Source organism: Vipera berus (assembly GCF_964194415.1).
Source record: "Vipera berus genome assembly, chromosome: 6".
Lineage (NCBI taxonomy): Eukaryota > Metazoa > Chordata > Lepidosauria > Squamata > Viperidae > Vipera > Vipera berus.
The window spans coordinates 37,040,153-37,061,716 of record NC_138208.1 but is presented as its reverse complement, the minus strand read 5'-3'; the positions used below and the strand labels follow the sequence as shown (position 1 = coordinate 37,061,716).

Sequence of the window (21,564 nt, the reverse complement as noted above, 5' to 3'; positions counted from 1 at the left end):
AAGTTGTTATATGTCACAGATAAGTGTCAAGGTTCCAGCTGATGATTCCAATGAAGTAACTAAAGCTGAGACATTCCAATCTCTAATGCAAAACTTTATTGAGTACGTCATACTGGCACTGATGAATAGAAAATCAGCTCTGGCAATTTGGCAGAAGAATGACATATTAAAAGTATAGAAACTCCCTTCCCCCTTGACAGTGCAGGTCACATTGCCCAATTAATCTTCAGACAGTTGTTATGAGAAAAAGTCTCTGCTTGTAATAAACAAAACTGGAACAACCTTGATTCCCATGCAGACCATTAGGCAGCTGCACCTCACATTCCATTCAACCCCCTCCCCTCCGTGTCTGTTGGCAAGCTAGGAAGAAACATGGCTGCAGCAGCATAAATGTCTTTTGTAGCTTGGTAATAAGCGGTGGCTCAGTGGGTTAGGACGCTGAGCTTGTCGATTGGAAGGTCGGCAGTTTGGCGGGTCGAATCCCGAGTGCCGCATAGCAGAGTGAGCGCCTGTTACTCGTCCCAGCTTCTGCCAACCTAGCAGTTCGAAAGCATGTAAAAATGCAAGTAGAAAAATAGGGACCGCTCCAGTGGGAAGGTAACAGCGTTCCGTGCGCCTTTGGCGTCTAGTCATGCTGGCCACATGACCACGGAGATGTCCTCGGACAAGCGCTGGCTCTTCGGCTTTGAAACGGAGATGAGCACCGGCCCCTAGAGTTGGAAACGACTAGCACGCATGTGCGGGGGAACCTTTACCTTTACCTTTTTTTAATAAGCTTATGAAGTGCACAGCTACCTCTTAATTTAGATCTGTGTTTTTTTCCATACTGCTTTATATCTAATGCAGAAATACAGTAAACATAATAAAATACCGTTAGGTTGTATATAATTCATAGCACTTATATGACGTTTTCTACACTCTAGAATAGTAATTGAGTCAAATTTGCTGTAACTCATTTTTACAAGCTTCTATTGTAAACATTTGGAAGATACATGTCTCTTTCTAGTATGTCACCTGCCAGTTTATATTAATTCATCTTTATCTATTGTGCTCTATTTCATACTGCTCCAGGAGATTTTTGCATGATTTCATCTGACAGCATACATCCCACTATAGTAGAAAACTGACTTGAAATTCAACTACTTTATCCCTCCTGTCCAACAGACACTGAAATACAAAATAAAATTTTATATGAAGATGGAAACAATAACAGATAATTGATTTTTCCAACTGGAGAAGTATTCATGAACTAAGAGGATATTTGATTGGGTGGATTAATAATATATATCAAGACTTTTAAGAGGAACTTTCCAAGCTTTCCCAAACTTGGGAATGTGTGAGTGAGAATGTCATGGTTCCGATGAATGAGACAAATCAAACAAAATGCAAGCATTGTTTATCTAAAAAGTCTTAATCATAAAATGAAACATCGGCACTCATGGAGGGATGCCAGAATTTGAAATCTCCTCCCCCCAAACCCATCGTAACACACACACAATCCCCGCCCTTATCTACACATCATAAATCACATTATCCAATTAGTTTCACATATGAGGTCTCTCTTCCCATTCTGTACATGGGCTTCTTATCTTCTCAAAATAGACGTTAGAAAAATTCCCTCCCTTCAAGATTCAAAGTGAAGCAGTTTAAACAAAAGGCTGTCTCTTACATTGTCAGTGCAAAAACATGTCAATGTTTGCAGCATTGACAGAGAATATATAGTACATATGAAAATTATATGTTCTGCTCATGTTTAGAGGTTATAGCTAACCAGCATTTATTTACATTTAGGTCGTAAAGTAGTATCTGCTCCTTTTAATGATTTGTCAGCGATGTTTCCCATGTTTTTTTTAATAATTTTTAGAGGATTTTCATAAAGAAGTATTTGTGTTAGGTATTTCTCCCGTTTAATTTTGCTCTTAGTTTTCCTTGAAATATCTGGAATGGTATATGAAATGACAAGCTTCACAAAGTAGACGACATGCTGGAAAAAGTCAATAGATAGACAATCAGTTTCTTACAAGTATTATTGGAGGGGGGGAAAATTCGGCAACATTGTTGATGTATCCCAGTTTGTAATTCTCTGATCAATCTGAAAGGTATATAATGCTGTTTCTTATTATTCATTGTGATAGAGGAATCTGATCTCCAGACAAAAAAACAAAATGTGCCCAACAGAGCAATTGTCTCAGCTCAACTGAAAAGGGAAATATTTCTTTATGCAATGTTGCAGGATGGTTAAAAAAAGAGGGTATTTAGTTGGCAATTTTTGTTCCTTTAATTCAGCACTTGATTACTAGTAAACTACTGGCATTGTGGCCATTATTATGTATATAAGTGTGGGAGCATAGTATTCTAATACCATCTCCTTAACATTAACATTAAATTTGCAGGAAAAGTTTTTTTAAAATACAAATTTCATTCTCATTGAACATTTTTTCACAAAGTGCATATATCATACATCTTTAACAACAGTGAAAAAATTAAATTGATTTAGAGTCTTTTCATTTAAATAAAAAAATCTGCAAATTTTTAGTATCCATTTTTAACTAAAGAAGGAACATAAATTTGATAGTGAGAATCAGAAATGAATTATGGATGGAGTGAATAGGTTAAAAAACTATAGTAAAACTGGATGAAGAGTTAATGATAACAGAGATAATGCTTAAAGTATAGAATTGAATTTAGCATGGGTCAAAGTAGCAGTGAATATTTCCATACGTTCATTTTGTTATGAATTGTTATGAGAGTTGACATCTTTAATCCTGCTTGCTAGCTTTTATAGTTATATAAAATAGAATCTGTACATGAGTAAGTGTGGGTAACAAACTATTGGGACAGACCCTAATAGCACGATCTCGTAGAGTCCCCTTAAATAACATACTCTTATTAATAATTTTCACTGATAGCATATTATAATTTCTGGTGGCTGGCAGAGGGAATAGGTTGTGACAGGTTCATACAAGGATAGAGGAAGCGAAACTGGATAGTTGTAAAGAATATACAACAGATAACTGACAGGGCTTTTAATACCAAATATTGAAAAAACCCTCTTAAGATTTAGAAATAAATATACTGACCTCCATCACAAGGATGAATGCTAACTTGGCTGCAATAACATGCCAGTAATAAATATTATGTTCATATTGATGTTTATGTCCAGGAGGGTATCGGAAATCTCGATATCTAACATAGTTAAAGAAAGTAATTCAAACAATTATTTCAAATGTCTCTGCAATAATGTACATAGACCAGAAGAGGGAGCAAAAGTTACCTGTTGCTCTGATTTTAACATAACACACTAAGTAAATGTAATCAGAATAAATTACAACCAAATATGCAACCATATCAGATTTGCAGAATTACATCATGCTACTTTTATATTATTATGTAAGATAATAAAAATAGTTGTGTAGAATTAAAAGACTTTGATTTTCCTTCTAGCAATTTTAATTCCATTATTTTACATAATTTAACAAGTAAAAGCATTCTAATTTTGTTCCTATTTAGTTACTTTAACTAGGATATAGACTTGCCTGCATATTGTTAAATTGGCAAATACGGAAAGAACATGTGGCTTGTTTTCATTTCGGAAATCTGATATAGCAAAAATAGAAAGAGTATTGTTTATATATCCCTTCATGGTATAGCTACTGTGATCTCCATAGGGTGGGATTGAAAATGACCAGAAGTAAACCAGGCGTGGAATCATATCTGATGTAAAAGCAATTATCATTGCCTATATTGAAAACAGGAATAACAGAACATTTGCTTGCTGAGATGGTTGGCTATAGAAATCAAATAAATAAAAACAGATTGTCTAAATCTTCCTAAACAGAGATATGCACAGATAAACATTATACAAATTATATGTGATCTTGGTAGAAGGGTAGAGTACAAATATAGAATTCCTATTTATTATTTCTACTGTCACAGTAAAACACATTGCTTTCAGGAAAATCTGTTATAACATATCCCTTCTTTCTTTATGATTGCACCTCCTTCTTTATGTCTCACCACTTTAAATTATTGCAATGTATTCTATTAATCAAAGGCATTTTCTAATTAGTGTTACTAATAATCTAACATTATTCTTTCTATAAAGTTTTTTTTTGCAACAAGAATTAGTAGCCTCTCTGACTGGTTGAATTTTAAAAAAAGATGATTTAACTATTTATTTAGTTTTAAGATGTATAAATCTACCCAACTCAGTCAGTGTGAATCTGAGGGTACAGAGTACAAGATAAATGCAATAATGTTCCTATTATTGCTGTATCTCTGTATAATATTTTTTTTAGAAAAACAGTATGATATTCATTTAGCTGATCTAAGTCACGACATATGGGTTTATTTATTTATTAAAATTATATGCCACCCATCTGGCCTAGAAGTGATTCTAGGAGGCTTACAAATTGATAAAAAGTCCTTCACAAATTTAGTAACCAATTATCAATTTTGTGTTTGTAACGGATACACTAAGTATGTTGGTGTTATCCTGTGTAATATTTCAGGCAATCATTTTAAATAGGAATAAAAGATATAAGGAGATATCCTTGGATTTCAGTAGATAGACATAGTTCAAAAATCTTGGTATATTACACACTTCATGTGGATTTTTTTTCTTTCGTTCAATCATATCCAAATCTCAGAGACTGCCTGAACAAGTCCCTGCAGGATTCTTGGCAAGTTTTTTTCAGAAGTGTTTGCCATTGCCTCCTTCCTAGGGCTATGAGTGAGTGACTGGCCCAAGGTGTTTTTGTGTGTAAGGCAGGAGTACAATTCACAGACTCCCAGTTTCTAGCCTGATGTCATAACCACTACACAAATTCCTGGCCTGCAACCAGAGTGGAATGAATCTTGATAATTTGCTTTCTCCCAGCCAATACCCTTCTAAGCACCTTGCACTCAAGTGGCATATCTCATATATCTCTGTGCCCAGGAAATTATTTAGGAGAGCTACTAGTATGTCTCTTTCAAGGCACCCAGATGGTCTCCTGACGTAATAGGCATCCAGTCACTTTTCTCTGCTAGCTGCAGTCTTTCCTGGTCACAGTATTTCATGTCCTAGTAGCTTCCTGTCAAGATAAATTCAATATGCTGCATATGGAGCTGCATTTGAGCATGACAAAAGGCTACAGACAATTGTCAGGAATAGTTATTAAACCATCATTTCTAATAAATTCACATGGTGAAGAGAACTAAATATTAATTTAACAGAGGAGATTGATGGCTCTTAATAAGAGGAGATTATTTTTCACTCTCTCACACCAATAATAATGGAATAGATAGAGGTAGTTTGGGGTTTTGATTTTAAATATTTGGCTAAATAGGTACCCTCAGATTTCTAGTGCAGAGTTAGTGATTGAGTTGCCTACTGAAGCCTATTTGTAGCAGACTCAGCTTTTAGATTTGTGATGAGTCAAATATTACAAAGGCACCTTAAGTCTCTCATGGTTCTTAATCAAAAGGACAACACATGAAAACTTTTCATCCAGACTATTTATCCTGTATTTGGGGGAGGATGACTGAAAATTCTATTCATTGCATATGATGTCTTTTGAATGAGGATCTATTAACTGAGGTTGTCCTGAATTATTTAAAGATTTAAATCCCATCTTTTTTCTAACATCTCTATTTCCACAAAAAAATAACTGTGAAATGGATTGTAGACAGACAGACAGACAGACAGAGGTCCAAGTGATCCCATGAGTTTTGGTGGCTGAGGGTGAATCTGAATCTCTCCAGTCCAATTACTGTTTAATCATGGTTTGGTTTTTTTTTAATATCTAGCAATTGTATTACTAAGAAGTACAAATTGTTTTAATGTTTATAAGCAGGTAATGATTGTTGTAAATGTGTACTTACATTGGTTGCCACAGCCAGAATAGCTATTCCTTGCATGATAGGTTGCCATGCCCCTATATGTTGAGCTTTTTGAGAAACCATGCGTCTATACTGAGTGGTAATCTTCCAAGCATCTACGTGAATTTCCAATAAATTGTTAATAAGGGCCAGAAGGGGTGCCAATGGGAATGATGTCACAAATAATGTTACAAATCCAAACTGTATAACTGGAAATAATACATTATTATATCATTGATGAAACAATGTAATAAAGTAATTGATGATAAAGTAGTGCTTTATCAGTTTTCAAATGTTATATCAGCCAAAATTGTAGCTACTCAAGATTAGCCAAAATCCATCATTTCCTAATAAATGCAAATCAATTGAACACAACAATCTGGTATGCATATTTAGATATATTTATTAACAATTTGTATCCATCAAGTATCAAGGCAACAATTAAAAGATTCTTATTGCTAATTTTTTTAAAAAATAAAGTTTTTGAATTGAGCTCAAATTTCAGTGATGGAAATGCATGCAATACATGAAGTTTCTGGCTAGCTTTAGAGATGGAGTTGCCAAGCCTTTTAAGGAATGTTCTGACATCTTTCCAATCCAACCCACAGCCCTGAAAGTCCTAGTTTGTCTTTATTAAGCAGGACTGACCTTGGTTAGCTTTTTATATCAGCAGAAGTCATCTAAGTGCCACCATTTGTTGACTTATTTTGTTAATTAGGAAGTTTTCTTTTTTTAAAAAAAATACAGCTAAAGTATTTTATTGCTATATACTTCTCTCTTGCTAGAATAGACCAAAACATACAGGAGATATTCACAACATGTTGCATATCATTCCAGGTTTATTCAATTATTTACAGTATCTTATTCAATACATTTCCAACATGTTACTCAGTATTTCAACAAAAGAATATTTACATTATTAATGTGATTATCTATCTATCTATCTATCTATCTATCTATCTATCTATCTATCTATCTATCTATCTATCTATCATCTAATATATACATATATAATGCATTCAGAAAGTATTCAGACCCTTCACTTTTGTCAATTTTGTTATGCCTGTCACTACAGTTGTGGAAATTATTTTTTTCTCATTAATCTACGTACCCCATAATGACTAAGTGAAAACAGAATTATAGAAATGTCTGTAAATTTATTAAAAAGAAGAAAACTGAAATATCACATTGGCATAAGTATTCAGACCCTTGGTAACACTTGAAATTTAGCTCAGGTGCCTCCCATTTCTCTTGATTGTTGCTGACATGTTTCAACACCTTTATTGGAATCCACTTGTGGTCAATTAAATTGATTGAACATGATTTGGAAAGAACACACCTCTCTATAGAAGGCCTCTATAGATGTACATACACATTTTCTTTTCTTTTCTTTTCCTCTATTCTGTGTTAATTGTTTAACAGAATCTGGAAGCAAAATTTTATACAATATATAATATGACAACAAGAAATAAAATGGTTGGCCTACCCATTTCAAGGTATTCATAAAACAATCCAAGCTTGCCAATGGGCTGCAAATGGTAGTCCTGCTCCCAGTAAGGAACAATAGTTTCTGCTCGTGTAACTGAGCGGCATGTCCCAATCAGATTCTTAAGCCACCTGTACATTTGGAGAATCAGCAAGATTTATTCTATCTGGTAGAGCAGAGGTGTAACATTTGAACCCTATCAGCATTTCTTTGTAGCTTCCAAAGTTCCTCAAAACAGTAGAGATAAACATTTCGTTTTTTTCCACACTGGAAGGATTTAATCCATTTATTTCCAATTGAAAAAATAAAACACAATCCTTTTATGATTTCTATTGTTCAAAATCATCCCAAATTATCTAACTATCAACTCTGGGCTGCAAAACTTCAGATGACCACAAAATGATAACAATGGCTTATGGTTTTCTGTTATCTCTTTGTTACCATCTAGATTACCTGGATTGTGGGTGGGGCCAATGGGATAGCCGTAATTTAGCTCAAATTGAGTTATAGATTTAGTCGACTTCAAGATAAGTACAAGATATAGAACTACTACTAATTTTAAAAAAATCCTTTAATTCTCTTTATTGATTTCTTTGCTATTTCCTAGATCTTCACTATTTTTCTGAGCATTTGACAATTAAATCTATTTTACTGATAAAAAGCTCTGTTTCTTAATTCAGAGACTGCTTACAGTGCAAACCAGTTGTTCAGGTTTCTTTCAACTTCAGCTATCAATGCTATTTACTTACGGAAAAAGCACTTCTTGAATGTTATTCCAGATGGCTTTGCCTCCCATTATTATTGCTAGTTGTGTTGTCAGTTCAAGAAGACACCCACCTGGATCACACTTTGAAAGAAAGCATGTTATAACTTATTCCCTGCAAAAAATGTTCATAATAGTTTCTTCAACTAAATTATGCTAAACTTTATGAAAATGTTTTTATACTAAAATCTGCTTAACTGGAATTACATAATATTTTTATATAGTCAATTTTATCCAACTATTCAGACAATAACTTTCTGTTCATCCTAGTAGATTAAACTGAGCACTAAAGAATTCTGGAAATCTATTTTTTTTCAGTTTTTCAGTTTTATTGATCAGTAATGAGATTGTTGTTGTTGTTGTTAGCTGCGAAGTCGTGTCCGACCCATCGTGACCCTATGGACAACATTCCTCCAGGCCTTCCTGTCTTCTACCATCTTCTGGAGTCCATTTAAGCTCACGCCTACTGTTTCAGTGACTCCATCCAGCCACCTCATTCTCTGTCGTCCCCTTCTTCTATTGCCCTCGATCTTTCCCAGCATTAGGCTCTTCTCCAGTGAGTCCTTCCTTCTCATTAGGTGGCCAAAGTATTTGAGTTTTAGCTTCAGGATCTGGCCTTCTAAAGAGCAGTCAGGATTGATCTCCTCTAGGACTGACCGGTTTGATCGCCTTGCAGTCCAAGGGACTCGCAGGAGTCTTCTCCAGCACCATAGTTCAAAGGCCTCAATTCTTTGGCGCTCAGCCTTTCTTATGGTCCAACTTTCACTGCCATACATTGCAACTGGGAAGACCATAGCCTTGACTATACGCACTTTTGTTGACAGGGTGATGTCTCTGCTTTTTAGTGTGCTGTCTAGATTTGCCATGGCTTTCCTCCCCAGGAGCAAGCGTCTTTTAATTTCTTGGCTACAGAGATTAGCAGGCCTGAAATTACATATCCCACATCTGAATATAAACAGAGATTAAATGATCTCTAGTCCACTGTCTTGTTTTTCACAAGCCCTAGAAGCTTCTTGGATGAGATGTGAAACATTTTCAAGGAAAATTATGTCATCTTTTGAAAAAGCATGGGACAACCATGACCTGGATGACTGAGAATCTCCATAGACATACAGTTGTGTTGTTGCTTCCTAGAGTTGATAATTCAGTGATATAATAATAGTAATAATAATAATAATAATAATAATAATAAGAAGAAGAAGAAGAAGAAGAAGAAGAAGAAGAAGAAGAAGAAGAAGAAGAAGAAGAAGAAGAAGAAGAAGAAGAAGAAGAAGAAGAAGAAGAAGTAGTTGGAAGGGACCTTGGAGGTCATCTAGTCCACCCCCTTGCTCAGGCAGGAAACTCTATACCATTTCAGGCAAATGGATGTCCAGTCTCTTCTTAAAAACCTCCAGTGTTGGAGCATTGTAAGGGCCTGCCTCAGTTAAACCTCCCAAGAAAGTAGAACTCTTGAAACTTGCATGATTTCAACAGGAGCTTTTATTGGGGGGTGCTGACTACAGGGAAGTAAGGCACGATCTAAGGGTTTCCCGCACAAAGCAGTACATTCAAAGTTGGAATCCAAAACCCCACTCCAACTGTCCATCCGGTAGTTTCAAATAGAGTCAGTCCAAAGGTGTCAAATTGTTGTGGGAACGAACCAATAATGCGCCACCCTCAAGGTTGTCAGGTCTCTTTGCGCCGCCTTACCCCCGCCCAGAGATAAGGCAGATGGGCAGAGACACATTTCTTTCTCACCCCAAGAAAGGGATGGGACATTTCAAAGAGAAAGAACAAAGCAAAGGAAGCTGAAAGCCCATATGCCCACTCTTCCCCAATAGAATGTCAGAACCCGAAAAGGGAAAAGGGGATTAAGGGAAAAAGGGGTTTAAGGGTTCTGACAGATATATTGCTTGCTTGTCCTATCTAGTTCTAACTAATGACAGATATTTTTGATGTCTTGATGTCATGACGGGATGGGTGGAAGAAATTGGAGCTCTGGCTTCTTAGCCCAATTTCGCTCTGTCTGGGGACCCTAAGAGGTCCGAAGGTTTCCCTGGAGAGATAAATTTATTAATACCCTTCTGCCACTCATCCAAATTAGCATCTTTTTTCAAAATAGGTATCATTTGAAACAGAAAAAGAAACTTTGGTAAAAACATTCATTTTAACAGCTGCAATTTTTCCCAACAAAGATAATTGTAATTATTTCCAATTATTTAAATCCTTTTGTACTTTTAACCATAACGTCTCATAATTATTCTTATATAATTTCACATTAGAAGCTGTAATATATACCCCCAAATATTTAACCTTTTTCACAATTTCATAACCTGTCAATTTTACTAACGTATGCTTCTCATTCATAGTCATATTTTTAGATAATATTTTAGTCTTATTATTATTCACCTTAAAGCCCGAAACTTTCCCATATTGTTTTATAATTTCCATCAAATCTATAACCGATTGAATCGGTTGAGATAGTGTAACAACCAAGTCATCTGCAAACGCTCTTAATCTATAATCATTCTGTTTTATTTTTATTCCCTGTATTTTAGGTGATTCCTGAATTTTAATCAATAAAATCTCCAATGTTAAAACAAACAATAATGGTGACAGAGGACACCCTTGTCTTGTACCTTTTTCAATTTTAAATGCATCTGTTAATCCCCCATTAATTATAATTTGCGCTGATTGTTGTTGATATATGGCCTTAATAGATTGCAGAAATTCATCCCCAAAGTTCATCTTTTCCACAACTTTCAATAAAAATTGCCAATTCAATTGATCAAAAGCTTTTTCAGCATCCAAAAATATCAATGCCGCAGGGACTTGGTTATTCTTATCCAAATACTCAATTAACTAATTGTCTTACATTATATTTCATATATCTTCCAGTTATAAATCCAGACTGATCTGTATGAACCATCTGTTTCAAAACTGACATTAATCTATTTGCCAATATTTTTGCAAAAATCTTATAATCTGTATTTAAAAGCGATATAGATCTATAATTCTTAGGCTGAGTAAGATCTTGATCCTCCTTTGGGATCAACGATATAAAAGCCCTTCTCCAAGATGGAGGCACCTCCCCTCCAGCCTGGATATTGTTAAATAGTTCCTTTAAAGGTTCTACCATCTCTGTAAGTAAAGTTTTGTAATAAATTGCTGTTAAACCATCTGTACCCGGAGCCTTACCCACTTTTAACTGTTTAATTACTGATATAATTTCTTCAGAAGTGATTAAACAATTCATCCCTTCCCTTTGTTCATGTGAAAGCATAGGAATATGTGCTTCCTGTAAATATTTATCTATATCTAAGGTATGTGGGGACGCGGTGGCTCAGTGGGTTAAGATGCTGAGCTTGTTGATCAGAAGGTCGGCAGTTTGGCGGGTCGAATCCCAAGTGCCGCGTAACAGAGTGAGCGCCTGTTACTCGTCCCAGCTTCTGCCAACCTAGCAGTTCGAAAGCACGTAAAAATGCAAGTAGAAAAATAGGGACCACTACGGTGGGAAGGTAACAGCGTTCCGTGCGCCTTTGGCGTCTAGTCATGCCAGCCACATGACCACGTAGACGTCCTCGGACAAGCGCTGGCTCTTCGGCTTTGAAACGGAGATGAGCACCGGCCCCTAGAGTTGGAAACGACTAGCATGCATGTGCGGGGGAACCTTTACCTTTACCTAAGGTATGTACATTCTCACTAGCATATAACTTTTGATAAAAATCAAAAAAAACTTTTTTAATCAAATTTTGTTGATATGTTTCTTTACCCTTATATTCTATTTTCTCTATTGTACGTAACTTCCTTAATTGATAAGCTAACCACCTACCAGGCTTGTTTGCATTACAAAAAGTATTATGCTTCGCATATCTCAAATTAGTTGCAACCTGATCTGCCATTAACATATTAAATTGCTCTTTCAACAAATTTATTGAAATCCTTAATCTCTTATCTAATGGATTCAAAATAAAAGCTTTCTCCTTCAATTTAATCTCTTCTTCCAATTCTTTACATTTTTGCATCTGCTTACACCTATGACCATTGTTCATATGAATCAAAATCCCCCTCATATAAGCTTTACTGGCATCCCAAACCATTTCAATCGGTGTTCCTTTATGCATATTCAGAACAAAAAACTCTTTCAAATAATCTTTACATTTTTCTGAAAGTACATCATATCTAAATAAATTTTCATTCAACCTCCAAGATCTTCTTATCCCATCTTCCCTAAATAATTCCATCCATACAGGACTATGATCCGACAACGTTCTAGGAAAAATCTTGACATTCTTGACCCTGGAAGTAAGATCACCAGTAACTAAAAAAAGTCAATTCTAGAAAACGATTGATGCCTGTCCGAAAAGAAAGTAAAATCTCTATCCTCCAAGTTCCGCTCCCGCCAGATATCTCTTAGCTCCAAGTCTTCTTTCAAATCAAAAAAAACTTTTAGGCAATCTAGAATAGATAGGAGAGTTTTTAGACCTCTTCTTGTCCTTATTTGAGTCCAAAACACCATTCCAATCACCCATCAAAATAACAGATTTATAATCCAATTGAATTAGTTTATCATGTAAAAACTTGTAAAACTTTCCTTGCTGTTGATTAGGAGCATATAATCCAATAATGAGAATCTTCTTGCCTTGTAACAATAGTTCAATAATAACATATCTTCCCTGTGGATCAGATTCAATTAACGTAGCAGATAAATCTCTTCTAAAGTAGATAACCACTCCACTCTTTTTATCTGGAGCAGATGCTATAAAATGAAGTCCCAACTGAGAATTAATCAAGTATTTTTGATCTTTTGCACAAATATGAGTTTCTTGTAGGCAAACAATATCATTTTTATGTTGCTTCAAATAATGAAACACTTTCTATTCTTTTTTGTGGTGAATTTAAGCCATTAACATTCCATGTCAAAAGCTTTATCGCCATCCTCAGCGACCTGGAACCTCTGGAACGGCACCTGGAGATCTGCAGTTGGTCTCTTTGGTCGCGCCCCTCCCACCGGCTCCATAATAACAGGGCCTTGTATCATAGGCCCAGAATTTTATTTTTTATTTTAATCCCATTTATATCCCACCCTTCTCCGAAGACTCAGGGCGGCTTACAATTTAAGCACAAAGCAATGTGCTTAGCAATAGACTTCATTCTATGTATATGCCTGCTTATTAGGGCTTTCGCCCCCCCAAGCGGCATTATTACAAAGTCAGCTTATTGCCCCCAACAATCTGGGTCCTCATTTTACCTACCTCGGAAGGATGGAAGGCTGAGTCAACCTTGAGCCTGGTGGGATGCAAACCTGCACTAATTGCAGGCAGCTGGTGTTACTTAAGGAGGCATTAGCCCACTGCTCCACCAAACAGACTCCATCTTCTGTTTCAGTTGTTCCTTTTCTCTCCGCTTATGCGCCGCACGTATCATTCTCTGGTCTTTTGGTTCAGCCTTTAACATCAAACTTTGTTCAGTAGGTTCAACCAATTGTGCCTCTCCAACAAACTGTGCTGATGCACCTTCAACTTGTTGTTTATCTTCTTCCGCTCTCTTAGGCAATGGAGATGGTGGTGAACCTGCTTTCAGGACATAAGTATAAAATTCTTTTGCCTTAGCAATCGTATTAAGCCTATATCGTGTCCCTGCAAGATTCACCACTATTCCAACAGGGATCTCCCATTTGAACTGAATTTGTCGATTTTTAAGTTCATCAGACAAAAAACCAAAATCCTTTCTTTTTCTCAACATCTTAGGAGGTATTTTTTTCAAAATTATAATATCTTGACCTGCAATTTGAAATCTCTGTTGATAAAAGGCCTGGATCATCTCATTTCGAAGTGACCTCTTAGAGAAATAAATCACCACATCTCTAGGTAAATTCTTCTGCCTCGCAATCTAGGAATTGACCCTGAAAATTTTTTCCACCTCCCTTGATAACTCCTTAGGATCCCATCCCAAGATGGGAGCAATGACCTTAATCACCTCTTCCAGTAAGTCCTCACGGGGGGTTTCTCTCAACCCTCTTATTCTCAGAGCAAATTCCATTTCTTTAAATTGCGAAATCATCAGCTCATCCTCAGTTTTGTCAATTTTATTTTCTGCTTTAGCAATTCTATTTTCAAGTCTGTCACTATTTTCCACAACCTCATCCACGCAGTCATCTAAACATTCAATATGTGCAGCCAGGCCTTGAAATGCAAACAAAATATCTTCTCTCATCTCTCTATTTTTAAGTTCAAGAAGATCAGCTACCTCTTCCTTTATTTGTAAAGTCATTTCTTGTGCCTGCAACTTCAAAGCATCCTGCAGGTCTTTAAGTGTAAGTGCTGGTGGTGGAGGAGAGGGTGGAGGGGATCTGGGTTTTGCAGTAGGCTGAATGACAGGAGAAGAGATTGAGGTTTTAGAAACAACAGGAACTGCCTGCCGTCTTGAAGCCATTTTCACTTGCTACAAATCACTTTGTCTTATCACTTTCACTTTCCCCAAAAAAAGGAGATGAACCCTTATTAGCAATAATAATAAAAAAGAGAAAAAATTCCAATATATTATTTAAATTTTAACAAAATCCTCGTAATTTATTCTTTTAAAAAGAAAAAACATTTCAGCGCCATTTTTTTTCTTTCTTCAAAGTCTAATTTATAAATGGAGAAGATTAAAGCACCTCGAGTTAAAGTTCTGAATACTTGCAACTTTACTCCTCCTGGTCAGCTCGTTCTGCTTTAAAGGCACACATAAATCACTATAATCCGCAGATGTGGATGCAGCCTCTAGCTTCGCTCCTGCACAGAGCAAAGGCGTCCTGGACTCGGAGAAAGCCTCGGACTCTGTGGGGGCTCTCACCCTCCGACCCCCAGATAATTCTGGGAGGTCTTGGGGAGCTCTTCCACTATCCGAGAAAACTCACTTCCCCTTCTTCTCCCGAAGGGGAAGTTTACGAGCCACGGAACAGCTGATTGTCACTGTCTCCGCGGCTCCAACGAAGCCTCAGGGCGGGCGGCCAGGGAAAAGCTGCCATTCGGCGCGGTGTAGCCACCGGAAGTCAAAATCTAGTTAATTCTTATGGTGTGGAAAATCTTTTTATATTTAACTTTTATGAGAAAACAGCTTGAAAAAAACTTTTAAAAGAAGGAAAAAACTTTTAAAATTTGGATATAGACAAAACAGTAAATAAGGACATATAGTAGTGAAAGGAGATACTACAGCAATACCAAATACTAAAATAACTTGAAAAGCTCTTGACCTTGAAACAACACCTGGTGTAAACAAAGAGCTTTATATGACTTTACACTAGAAAAGGCTCCCCACAATCATATCTTTTGACCCTGGATATAACTACAACAGAAACTTTGGAAACAGAGGGCTTTTTACATCTTTAAACTAACTGGAGCATCTGGATTTAGCTTAAAGTAGTTGGATCATTTTATGGTTGGATTTTAGCCTAAGAGAGTTGGCTTCCCCCCCCCCTTTTTAATCTTGCTTTTTCTCCTTGTGGATTTATAAAATTCACTCAATTAAAAATGAGTGCACCAAATCTCACTATAATTATGAAAAAAATGTCCTCTGCACCCTTGGTTGGAACATCTAGCCCAACAAACCAGGGATCTATTGAAACAATGTTGCAGCAAGAAAAAATAAATACTGCTCAAACTGAGATGCAGACTACATTAAAATTAATTCAGGAATCAACACAGAGAAATCATGAAGAGACAAAAAGTAACTTTGATAAATTAAATGAACAAATGCTGGATATAAAGACACAATTTGAGGCTCATCAGCAAATGATTGCTGAAAATGAACAAAGAATTCAGAGAATGGAAAATAAATCAGATGATATTGACAAAAAATGGAAACACTAATGCAAGAAAATGAAAAATTAGAACAAGCAAACCAATTTTAGAAGGAGCAATTACAGCTTTGGAAAGGGAGAAAGCTGTACTCTCCTTAAGATTCCAAAATATTCCTGAAGACAGAGAAGAAGATATAGCAGAAGTGATTATTAATCTACTGGCAGAGGCTTTAAAAACAGACCAAGCAGAGATACAAATGGAGATATATGAATGAATTCAAGCTATGCAAGGAAATACAAACTACCCAGAGAAGTCCATGTCAGATTTATAAAGAAAACAATAAGAGATAAGATACTGAGAAGAGTCAGAGATGAACCATTACAATATAAGAATAAAGAAATTGTGGTGTTAGACTTCCGGTCCTGTGCAGCAGCGCGGCAAGTCAAGGTGTTCGGGACTCCGTGCCCTTTGGCTGAGTTTCTTCCTCAAAGAGGCAGCAAAGAAGGAAGGAAGTCCCGGGGACCTCAGAGAGATGGCAGTCGACCCGATCAGTCCAGGAGAAACCTTCCAGAAACCAACAGGAGAAAGGCTAACCTAATTTCAGAGTCTAGCCCAAGCTGCAAGCAACCGAAGTCAAAAGCACTATTTTAAACTGATTCTAAACAACACGTTTGAATCTGGGTAAGAACATCGATTTTCTCTATCCTACTTATCAACTTTCCTGAAGGAAAAAAAATCCCAAGAAGCAAAAAAACTTAGAAAGTAAAGGAGGGGGATTTTTGCCCCACCCTTTTACTAACAGAAGTGGTAAATTAAACCTTTTATGGAGGACCAAAACATATTGAAATGAAATGACTATAAAACCTAAATTTGGATAAGTTTGAAGTTAATGAATGGTTAAGATTCTAATTTTAAAGGCAATTTGTTCATTTAGAAAATTTGAAAAATAAACCAGTGCTGACATCTAGTGGTGCATGAAGACTACAACAGCTATGGCTTTCATGCAGGACTGGAAAAAACTAATCTCTACTTGTGACTTTCAAAGCTCTACAAAAGAGAACAGCTGTGACGAAAAAGAAAACAATCTGGGCTGCAGACAAAGTGAGACTTACAAACTTCAGGGAACAAAAAAAAAAACATTTTTGAACTTTCTGGATTACAAGTATCTATTTAACTCTCTGACCCCAAAGCTATTTGCAGAGAAAAGAAAATTTAGATTCTTGGTCATTATGGAAAATCAGAGACTTATAGAAAGAACATATCAAGAAAAAATAAATACTTTTCAAGAGGAGACATACGATATGTTGCAACTAATTCAAATAACAATGATTTCAAACCACAAAGAAATCCAAAATAACTTTGAAAATATAAACCAATTCATCTCCAATTTAACTTTATAACAAAAAAAATCCCAGGAAACAACAACAGAGAAGGAACAGATAAAATAGACAACTGAATACAAATTTGAGTATAGAGACTAAAAGATGGAACCTAACAAAACAAAGAAGTATGATTTAATCCAAGTGGGAAAAAAATTACAAGAATGCTGGATTGGAAAAGACAACTTATACTTTAACACCACAAAACAAATTTGAGGATAAGAAAAAAGATTGGACAAAATGGACTGCAAAGATGCCAGAAAACAAACTAGAACTGGAGAGACAAAAAATGATAAGCAGAGAGAAAAAGAAAGAAAAATATTTTCAACAAAAATGAATGGGCAAATGCCTCTCACATAGATATTGTACTTGATCCCCTCAAGTAACATAGTACTTTCTTTTTCTTCTTTTTTTTAAATTTTATTTTTGATATGAGTAACATAAAAGAGTTGGAATGGCTATATAAAGGAAATGTTTTAGATATCTAAAGGTAATTGACTTTAAGAAAAATTACAATGGATTAAAAAAGGAGTTAAAAGACTAGAGGACTAGTTTTATTAAATGGAATATTTAAAGATTAATTATATATTTTAATTATGGTAAAAAAGAACAATTTTTTGGAAATAAATATGTATTAGCTTATAGGAAATAGGGATTTTAAGTAACATACTATCTTTTTTAATTCTTATTTTTTTCTTTTTTTTAGTCTTATTTATTCCTTAAGAAAGGTAAAAGTATTGGGTTGGCTTACATGAGAAAAAATAGACTTAAATATTTAAATGTAATTAACTTTGAGAAAATCTTAACCAGCAAGAATGTGGGAACATTGTGGGAAAAACAAATGTAAACAAGAACTGTAAACAGGATCTATGAGCCAGCTTGGTGTTGTCTGCAAATTTGATGAGTTCCCCATCTATCCCCTCCTCCAAGTCGTTGATGAAGATGTTGAAGAGCACTGGGCCTGCCTTACACTGAGGGCGCTCTTAATTCAACATTTTTTCAATGTTGCAAGTGATTGTGGAGATCTTTTTGGGAAAAAGGAAACAATAAAAGCAAGCTAAGGCATGGAAAGAGGTTCTTATTTTGAACAAGACTCATGAGGAGCACACGTTATCATTATAGTAACCATATACTGAGATTTTACAGTCACCATTCATAATTTTAAACTGTAGCAGGTAATTATATTCAGTTCACTAAGTGGCTGGATTGAGGATCAAGCTTGATGTTGCATAGGAAAGTTGCAAACATCTACAATAAAGTAGTAACAGCAATAGCAGAGGAATAATTACCGGTAATACCTTTCTTTTGGCAGTTTTTCTGCTCAAAATTGGTCACTGACATACTTTTCATTTTCAGGACTACAAATTCATGTTGTGGGGAGAAATAGCAATAGCACTTAGACTTATATACCACTTCACAGTGCTTTACAGCACTCTCTAAGCAGTTTACAGAGTCAGCATATTGCCCCCAACAATCTGGGAAGGCTGAGTCAACCTTGAGCCAGTGAGAATCGAATTAACCTACACTTTAACCACTGTGCCACCAGCCCTGGTCCCCACAGAAGACAAACGATGGTCGACAAGGTAGCTGTCAAAGCAGGAACGGTCTGACCAGTGTTTAATGATGGCAAACAAAGTCAGTGCTGGGAGTGATCTTCTCCTAGGGCCTTACATACAGTCAGTCCCCTCACTTCCACCCCCCATCCAGCTAGCCAGCATCCGGCTAGCATTTTCAAAAGCAGTAATGCCGCCCCCTGGTTCCTTCCTCCGGCTTGCTATGCAGTCCCCTGCATCCATTTCTGCGCCGATCAGCTGTTTGTCAGCAGCGCAGCCACCTGGCTGTTCAGCAGCGTGGGATGCAGGTAGGATCTCCCCCTTCTTTTCCCTGGGTGCCATTCTTGCTGTTCGCCGCTGTTGGGGCTCCAGCCCCAGCCAGCTGCTCCGCAGTTGAGCCAGAGACTCCCTGGGCATTCAGCGTCATTGACAGCCTAGCACCATGCCAAGGAGCCTCTCAGGTGTTCAGCGGTCGAGCCGAGGGATTCCCCAGGTGTTCAGCATCATCACCAGCCTGGCACCAGGCCGCGAAGCCTCATGGCTGTCTCCCTTGCCCCTCCCTCAAGTGGCAAGCCCACGGGGCTTGACACATGGCACTTATATATAATGTAACCAAAAGGAAGATAATTCCTTGACACCAGCCTTCCTCCCCCTCTTAAAAAAGAAAGAACATCTGGAAACAGAAGTAAAAAAATCCATAACCTACTATTTGAAAAAACCAGAACCTACTACTTGATAAGATAGAAAAATGTAGGTTAGATAGCATCATCACCAGATGGATTCCTAACTGCCTGACCAATCGCATTCATGAGGTCCTTAATGGAACTGCATCTATATGGAGAGAAATGGGTACCTCAAGGCTCTATCTTAGGCCCAGTACTCTTCTCAATATCTTCATAAATTATTTAGACAAGGGGATAGAAGGTAAATTCATCCAATCTGCAGATGACAGCAAGCTGGCACGAGTAGCCAACACTCCAGAAGATAGGCTTAAGATACAGAAGAATCTCAACAGACTTAAACACTGGGCCCTGTCTAACAAAATGAAATTCAGTGGTGAGAAAATTAAGGTTCTACATTTAGGCAACAAAAAACCAAATGCACAGGTATAGAATAGGTGGTACCTGGCTCAACAGTAGTAACTGCAAGAGGGATCTTGGAGTCCTAGTGGACAATCACTTAAATACCAGCCAGCAGTGTGCTGCAGCTGCCAAAAAATGCAGTCCTAGGTTGCATTAACAAAGGGATAGAATTGAGATCATGTGAAATGTTAGTACCACTTTATAGTACCTTGCTAACACCACACTTGAAATATTGCATCCAGTTTTGGTCACCACAACATAAAAAAGTTGAATGCAGAAAGAGCAACAAAGATGATTAGAGGCTTCATAAAATATATGAAGAATGGTTGTAGGAATTGGGTATGTCTAGTTTAATGAAAAGAAGGACTTGGAATGACATGATAGCAGTGTTTCCAATATCTAAGGGGCTACCACAAAGAAGAATAGCTCAATCTATTCTCCAAAGCACCTGAAGGCAGAACAAGAAGCAATGGATGGAAACTAATGAAGGAGATAACCAACCTAGAACTATGGTTGGGCATAGATAGGGGCCTCTGGTGGAGATATATTAAGAGGCCCCTAATATGTTTTCTAGCCGGCTGTTTTAAAGGGTTAGGGAGGGGGGGAATGGTAGGGTTGGGAGGGAATTGGGGTGTACCCCACCAACCGGTCGTCAGTCCAGGCCTGAAATGGTTCCCGGCGAGATGGGGTTAGGGTTGGGGTCTCCTGGTTTCCCTGGCATTGGGGTGGGGTTTCAAATCCCCACGACGATTGGGAACGGCTGCAGGCAGTTACACGGAGGGCCATATCAACACCTGGGATCGCGCCCCCGCTGTCTTCAAGCGGTAGCGTGCTCCGACCCTCCAGTTGGTACCCATTTATCCGGGGGTGAGAGGGATCAGGCCCCTGAGCTCAGGCTGGTGTACTTTAATGCCAGATCCGTTGTGAACAAGGCTCCCCTCGTCCGTGATTTGATCGAGGAGGAACACGCGGATCTGGCATGCATTACAGAAACCTGGTTGGGCTCAGAGGGAGGTGTCCCTCTGACTGAGCTTTGCCCTCCAGGTTTCTGTGTGTTACATCGGCCACGGGCTCACGGCAGGGGTGGTGGGGTGGCAGTAGTTATACGGGAGACCTTATGTCCGCGGGAGACCACTATTATACAGATAGGCGGGAGTGAATCCCTCCTCCTGAGGTGTGGCCCTGGGGCTCAGTTGGGCTTGTTGCTAACATACCTGGTGCCCAGCTGTGTAGCAACGGCCCTGCCTGAACTTCTCGACGTCCTCTCAGGGTTGACGGTTGAGTTTCCCAGACTTATAGTTCTGGGTGACTTTAACCTGCCTTCTCTGGGAGGGTCATCTGAGTTGGCCCAGGAGTTCATGGCCTCCATGACAGCCATGGACCTGACCCAAGTAATTCAGGGTCCGACTCATGGGGGAGGACACACTCTCGACCTAGTTTTCTTATCTGGGCAGTGGTTTGATGATCTGGGAGGGGGCTCGCTATCTATTGTCCCCCTGTCATGGTCTGATCATCACCTCCTGCGGTTGGTCTTCCACTATGTCACCCCCCGCTGCTGGGCTGCGGAACCGACCAGGTGGTTCTGCCCCAGGCGCCTAATGGATCCAGAACGGTTCCAGATGGCACTTGGGTCTATACCTATCCCCCTCGCTCACAGCCCGGCCGACACCTTGGTG

At 37.7% G+C, this 21,564-nt stretch overlaps 1 protein-coding gene across 1 annotated transcript in view; it reads right to left on the bottom strand.

The window, feature by feature from the left end:
* Positions 1-586: 586 nt before the first annotated feature.
* The window catches only part of ANO6 (anoctamin 6), a 164,563-nt gene continuing 143,585 nt past the window's right edge, over positions 587-21,564 (bottom strand). The window contains exons 15-20 of the mRNA XM_081330946.1: positions 8,098-8,195; positions 7,349-7,479; positions 5,866-6,071; positions 3,537-3,739; positions 3,081-3,186; positions 587-1,984 (exon numbers count right to left, since the gene is read on the bottom strand). Of these exons, the coding sequence (XP_081187072.1) occupies positions 1,778-1,984; positions 3,081-3,186; positions 3,537-3,739; positions 5,866-6,071; positions 7,349-7,479; positions 8,098-8,195 (951 nt within the window). The 3' untranslated portion in view covers positions 587-1,777. The remainder of the gene's footprint in view (positions 1,985-3,080; positions 3,187-3,536; positions 3,740-5,865; positions 6,072-7,348; positions 7,480-8,097; positions 8,196-21,564) is intronic.